Here is a 7,257-nt window from a genome sequence, read left to right as displayed (position 1 = left end):
ATTCAATCTATAAAGCCCTTCACAATGATCTTAATAATGACCATAATACTAATGTCCAATTCAAATGAATTTGGGACCTGCCAATACATCCAAAAATCAAATATTTTATTTGGTTACTTAACCACAACACGGTACAAACCTTGCAATACCTACATCATCGTAACATCACTGATAATGCAGATTGCTCTTACTGTCACAAAGAAGAAGAATCCTTAAATCATTTGTTCCTTACATGTACGAATACAAAAAATTTCTGGAATACGCTAGGCATGAGGAGTTATATAAATAGTCTGATAACTTATAGCACACCCCAGGAGTGGTTAATTCCGCTACTAAATTATAGTCAAAAGAAATTTTCCTATAATTTAAATAGGCGCACTTACCTTCCATTAAGTCTTTGGAATATTTGGATAACTAGAAACAAAAAAATGTACGAGGGCAAGCATGATCTCATTAATAAAAATTTCACCACGCAACAAGCAACTGAATTCTGTTATCTAGCCGCCTCATCACATAAAATACAAAAAAAATATTAGAGTACCATTAAAATGGATACCTCCGGAACCTAACATATACAAATTAAATACGGACGCAGCACACTCACCACACACTTGTATAAATCTTGTCATTTTTCAAGTCGAACCAGACCGTTAATTTGTTGAACTATTTAATGGAATTTATAGTCGACCTCTTTTAGATATGACTGTGCCTATAGTGTTTGTCATTAATCCAGAAGACAATGCCAGCAGTACATTAACTTGAGTTGTCCAGTTCTCGTGTTAGGTTCATTCTGAGACAGCCCAACCCTAAAACGATTTCAGTACTCCCAAAATAACCCTAACGACCCCAAGCTCAACCCGTATTCTCTGCTTCAGTCTCTAAAATATCTACAGTATACCCGTACCCAAACCCTACCACTTTCAGGTATCACCTTATAGCCAAATTTCTCCCAATTTCAACGGCTACTGGTAAGTTTTTCTTATAGCTAAATCCCCATCTTTAAACGCGAAAATCATCTAATTGTACTATCCAATTGCTTTCTCAACATCTTATTGTTCTTTTCCAATTTGCTTAATTCCTTATGTAACCTTCTGGTGTGAGTTTTTAAAATTGCTGGTTGCTCCATTCTCGTGCTTCTTTTTTCCTTTTCTTTTGTTCGTTGAAAACTATCTTGAGCATTCTGTGCGCTAATCTATATTTGCCCTTTTTCTTTTGTTGAAATTTGGACCTTTTCCATTAGTATTATCTTGCAGAACTAAAATTAACGGCTTAGTGTTGCCTTACAACCTATGACATAGGCAATTCTTGATATTGAGGCTAATTTTGCATCAATCTTCCTGTTCAAAATCTTCTCATGTAACAAGATCTTTTATAGGATAAAATAGCTTATTGAAGTTCTGGGCTAAAGCTGCTTTTGAGTTTATAATACTGCTCTCTAATGTTTTTTCAGTTATGTTATTGAATTCCGTGCGGCTGTTTTTTAACCTTTCTGAGCCAAATGTTTGTTTTGCCTTATCATAACACCATTAAACTTGGGATTAGAATCCGTGGCAGGATCTGCACTAATTGAACTTGTTTAATTGGTGGCTGGAACCTTTATTGATCTATTGATGTGTGTGTCATTGGAAGAGTCTCTCCTTGGTTAGCTAAAAGCTATCTTGAGAAGTTCAGGGTTGTTTTTAATTTAATTTTGTAGTTTGAATATCATAATTTTTCTGATGCAGTTGGTTTGCATTTGTTGCAGAGTTAAAGATTTGGGTAGGAAATGGATATCGAAGTTGATCATTATGCTGTTTTGGATTTACCCTCGGGAGAGGAAGGAGCCAAACTTTCTGAGAAAGACATATCTAAAGCCTATAAGAAGAAGGCATTAGAGTTGCATCCAGACAAGAGGCCTGATGACCCAAATGCTCACTTGAACTTTCAAAAGCTGAAGACTTCATACGAGGTTCTCAAGGATGAGAAAGCTAGGAAGTTATTTGATGATCTACTTCGTGTGAAACGTGAGAAGATCCAACGCCAATCACAACAAGATTCAAAGCGTAGAAAGATGATGTCAGATCTTGATGCAAGAGAACGTGCTGCTTTTGCACCTGATGCCAGTGTTTCAGCTCGACAAGAGGAGGAGCAAATTGCTAGAAAGCTTAAAGAGGAAATTGCTCGAATTCGTGCAATGCATTCAAAGAAGGTGCCTACTGCTACAGATCCTTCACAGAAAGAGACACATGCAAGGGCAAAGGCGAGTACAGAAGGCAAGGGGAGTAGTGTGGACAAGGAAAAGGTGCTTAAGGTATCTTGGGAGAAGATTGGTGAAGATTATACTGCCCAAAGATTGAGAGAGTTATTTAGTGAGTTTGGTGAGGTTGAAGATGTAGTAATCAAGAGTTCTAAGAAGAAAGGCTCCGCTCTTGTTGTCATGTCTTCCAAGGACGCAGCTGTGAGTACTTCATGAAATTGAGTATTGATTTTAATCGTTCATCTCTTTAGTTAGTAGCACCTCACTAACGGGTTTTTTCTCTTTTTCAGAAAGCTGTTTGTGGAAATGTCTTGGGGGATCTATCAAATCCTCTCTTAATTGTGCCTCTTCAGCCAACAGTTCAACCCACAATGCCATCTCCATTTTTTAACGCTGAGAAAGATAGAGAACCTGAGGGCCCAAGTTTGAGTAATCTTGTAGGTGCTGGATACCAGAAATTTGAAGACTCAGTATTAGAAAAAATGAGAAAGGTATGAACTGCTTCAAACTCAGTATTAGACTCTGTATTATATGAATATTCTATCTGAACTTTTTTCATTAATTTTACCTTAAGTCGAAAATCCTTCTACATATGCAACTTGGACTGAGAAATCAATAGTGGTAAACTGTTACAAAGTTTTTGAAGTAATTCCAAGTGAGCTTCCAGCTAAAGTAGTTCTTTGATCTGTGGCATAAAATCTTTGGGAAGTTCTCTGACTCAGGTATCTTAAATTCTATTAGAAAATACGTAGTATGTATGAATTTTTTCTGCTGAGGAAATCTGATAGGGTTTGACTTTGCTAAGTGATAGAGGAAGTATTATTATGTCTATTCAACATAAGGCGCCGGGTAGATCGTAAGTTGCCGGGGTATGAATTCGATTCTAAGTCGGAGAATGCCCATGAATAGTCTTATTACAGAATCTGCAGTTCTAAAAGTAGCCCTAGACAGGTCATTGCTAAGAGGAGAGCAAGGACTTTCTTGTTAATGAGGTGCTTTCATCGTATTATAATGGTTATTCCAACATAAGAGCAGACGGAACTCCCAATCTCAGAGTGAATTAACCGTCTCACTATCACCTTAGTTTACTAGACTTTGGTGAATTGTCTAATTACCTTCACTCCGCTTTTAGTATGTTCGTTTTAACTCTTCAGTAGCTGCATAGACTTTAGGAAAATCTGATTCTGCTATGAGTTGCTACAGAGACTAGACTGCTGCAAAGTTTGATGATGACATCTTTATCTTTCTAATTTGTCAACTAGCGGCTTGCTAATCCAACTAGGTATAACCTGTCCATTTACTATTCTTCTGACTTTCTTCAGTCAACCACACGATAGGGAGAGATTTCAAATAAGGGAAGGCTGAAGTGTTCGGGAATGAGTAATGACGAAGAGAAGATGAGACACTTTGGCACCCAGGAGTTTGAATTAGATTTGACATGATTTGAAATAGAAATTTTTCTAGCATTTTTTTGTTTGACTGTTGAAAAGAAAGAGGTAATATCACCGAAATATTACTCCGAATTTCCTTTTCTACTTTATCCTAAAGTTGCGGTTAGAAGCTGAAGTAAAATGATTATAGGTCAAAATAAGGTTTAGCACCACCATATGAGAACTATTGTTTATTAGCTAAAGTATCCAAAACAAAGAGGAACTTACTATCTACAGAAAGATTTAAGCTATGCTCGAGAATAGGACCAAGTCGGATGGGAGTTTTGATGTCTCATTGGAGCAAAAATGGTTGTCTAGGTGATATTTAGATGACTGCTAACAGTGCCGCTTCTGTGTAGTGGGTAATAACAGTGTCTCCTCATTATGATCAATATCTATATGCTTGGGTACTAGTGTGTTTTGCCTCTCTGCCCTTCCAGGGTAGGGGTAAGGCTGCGTACATCCTACCCTCCCCAGACCCCACTTGTGGGACCACACTGGGTTGTTGTTGTTGTTGGGTACTAGTGTGTTTGTGACGTCAAAGTTGGAGACAGAACTGGGACCATCCATTTCTTCCACTCCAGGAAACTAGGATTGGTTATCTTCTTGTGGACCATCCAATTCATGTGTTCATTAAACAACTATGTGAGATGACGTGGAAAGCTTCTTGTGTTGGTCCTTCCACTGTGGATTTATCACGTGGAGTTAGTAACATTAAAACAACTATGTGAGGTGACAATTTCCTGATTATGTTGTGCATTATGTGCTTGATGTCCGTAGGGCATTGGTTCAACGGCAATGATAGTACAACGTAGAATGTGTGGTAGGGTCAAGTCTTGTGTTCGAATCCTAGTCGGTGAACCAATTCTGGAATTGAATCGGAGAGCAGAGGGCCAAGACCTATTATCCACCAAGTTTTGATAATGAAAACAATAGTATATTCGTAATAAAGAATGTATTATGTGCTCGAATGCTCATTGCTAGTACGTTTGGAGGGTTTACAGGTGTGCGAATGGATTGAAACACAACCTAATCAGAGTTTCTTATTTCTATATGTCCTTTCTTGAATTGTTACTGCTACTATTACAAAATGCTCCATTTTCCTCTTCTTTTACTATTACTCGTCTCTTGTTACCTCTATATCTCCAAAAAAAAAATAAAATATCAGTGCTTCTTCACCCATCATACAAGTAAGCTTTAGGAATTTTCTTACAAATACGGTTTTACTAATCACAGGCTGCTCAAAGGAAGAAATAGCATGCTGAAACTTCATCAAGTTCAAGTGCTGACATGTTAAGATTTCTAGGTTGCCTCAGTTAAAGAAGAGGTAGGAATTTGATAGTATTTTATCTTGTTCATATGGTTATATATATATTTTATGCAGTATGCGGGGTATCAATCGAGTTCTGATGGATAGTTTCTTCCAAATTAACGTGCAAGGAAAGCTAGGTTTTATCCTCGAGAAACAGCTCTAGTTTTTTATACTAGGGAATGCCATCTTGAAGTGGCTGTGTCAGTGTTATGCTAAGTTTCATTTTGCCGGTCTCTCTGAATTTGGTTTGTTGTCTGACATGTATTTCGTTGAGAATGTACAGTGAGATTCTCGTATTGCTGTTACAGGATTGGGTAGAGGAGACATTTCCCTTCACGTAGTCCAATGCGTGGTATATTGTGTACGTGGTGTCTGCAGTAGAATCACATAAGTTCGGCGATGGATTCATCACATATTTTTTCGGAAAAGTTGCAATATATGCCAAGACGATGGATGAGAGGCTAAATTGAGGCAGTGTTGACTGTACTGTATATTAATATCATTTGTGGATGTCTGCTATTTAGATCATTGCCACCTTTTTTTTCAGTTCGATGAGAAAGATTTCTTGATCTTAACTGAAGTCGGGCATGGCGACTACCGGATTAATGGTCTTCCATAGAGCTTCTCGTTGCTGTTATTCATCTTTTCGTAGCATAAAAGCTTAATCTGCTTAATTGTAAGCACCATTTTTTATTTAACTTACAGAAACTAGTAAGAATGCCACACGTCCCTCAGTTGAAACTTTTTGAGTTCAACTTGTATAAAGGCCAAATACATGCACATACCATTAAATTTGGCCCAATTTTTCATTTTGGTACTTTTAACTCAGTCTAGTTCCATTTTGGCCTTCCAACCCTATTTTTTTGGTTCCACTTTGACACAAAAAATTTTCTCCCTGGTAAAAATGCAGCGCGTACAAATACCCAGTTGTTGCACAAACCCCCCCCCCCCCCCCCCCGCCCCGCGCAAAAAAATATATATTTTTTTTTATATATTTTCAGTAATAACTACGGGTTCAACTAAACTCATAACTTTCTTTGCGGAGTAAAAATTTGTATGTAAAAATTCATTAAAATTGTAAAAAAAAAATATAGATATAAACCCATAACTTTAGAAATATAATGGGTTCAATGTTAAAAACATTAAATTGAATCCATAGGATTTAAATTCTGGATCTGCCTCTACGTTGGGTGGATCTGCCTCTACGTTGGGAGTATGAAATTTGGCTTAAAAAATGGCTCTCAGGCGTCTACAAGGGTGAGGTAAATCACACATGGAATCTAGTCAGCTTTTGTGTCAAAGTGGAACAAAAGAAATGGGATTGGAGGGCCAAAATGGAACAAGACTGAGTTAAAAGTGCCAAAATAAAAAATTGGACCAAGTTTAATGGGTTGTCTATGTATTTTGTTGGAAGTGAATAGTGTAAGTGAATTATGAAGGAAATTTACACCCTATAAAAAAGCTTAATACCCTATTTATTTTAAATAAATACCATTTTAAAAAATTATATTATATAGCTACCTTTTACCCTTTATAGCAAAATATCTAATTATAGTTATATCCTACACTTGAGGCACCATATATGCTAATTAATATTTTTCTCTCTCCTTTTTCAAATTTTCTCTCACATAACTACGGTAAATTTCACAAACCACGTTCTCTCTCTTTTTGCATACACTTTACTCTCTTCTCCCACAAAACCACGATTGTTGCCTCTGTTCGTTGCCCTAGTGGTTATAGCATAGATTTCTTTTCTGGTTCAACTCGACGTGGCTGAAAAAGCCAATTTCTGGTTCGTTGCCCTAATGTGAAAATCTTGGATTTTCTTTTTTGGTTCTCTAAAATGGGTATGCAGGTAGCTACTGGAAAGTGAGAAAATCTGAACTTGGATTGATTATTCTTGGATAAATACAGATAAAGAGAGTTTGATCCAAGATTTTGATCATGGCTTCGTACCTGGGTATTCTTGGATAAATACAGATGAAAATCTGAACTTGGATTGGTGAGTTTGATCATGGCTTCGTACCTGGGAGTTGCGAGGAGTGGTACAAAAGCTACGATGGTACTGATGTGTCAAAAGCAATGTACAGGATGCGTGGGAACAGTGAGATTCAGGGTTTTTGCTCGACGGCGGATTCGTCGGAAATTAGGGTTTGTTCTTGAACAAAGACGACGGATTTTGGGGCTGAGCAACTTGTTTTTCTATTAATATATCTCAATGTATTTTCAACGTATCATGCTGTATTTTCATGTCTTTCATTGTATTCATCGTCTTTTTT

General features: G+C 37.2%; 1 protein-coding gene across 4 annotated transcripts; it reads left to right on the top strand.

Moving 5' to 3' along the window:
- Window positions 1-708: 708 nt before the first annotated feature.
- LOC107766431 (uncharacterized) lies at window positions 709-5,814 on the top strand. Of its 4 annotated transcripts, none has more exons than XR_012693433.1 (5): window positions 712-968; window positions 1,745-2,437; window positions 2,527-2,727; window positions 4,903-4,993; window positions 5,287-5,814. XR_012693433.1 is itself a non-coding variant. In XM_075217326.1 (4 exons), exons 2-4 carry the CDS (start codon window positions 1,766-1,768, stop codon window positions 5,317-5,319), a joined length of 906 nt encoding a protein of 301 aa, XP_075073427.1. In that variant the 5' UTR covers window positions 709-968; window positions 1,745-1,765; the 3' UTR covers window positions 5,320-5,814. The 4 variants fall into 4 exon arrangements, 2 of the variants coding, with proteins under 2 accessions (XP_075073427.1, XP_075073428.1); XR_012693434.1 differs by having other exon boundaries at window positions 5,262-5,814; XM_075217326.1 differs by lacking the exon at window positions 4,903-4,993 and having other exon boundaries at window positions 709-968.
- Window positions 5,815-7,257: the final 1,443 nt, after the last annotated feature.

Source organism: Nicotiana tabacum, chromosome 7 (genome assembly GCF_000715075.1).
Source record: "Nicotiana tabacum cultivar K326 chromosome 7, ASM71507v2, whole genome shotgun sequence".
NCBI lineage: Eukaryota > Viridiplantae > Streptophyta > Magnoliopsida > Solanales > Solanaceae > Nicotiana > Nicotiana tabacum.
Note: the sequence above shows the minus strand (reverse complement) of the source record. Positions and strands in the feature narration are given on the sequence as shown.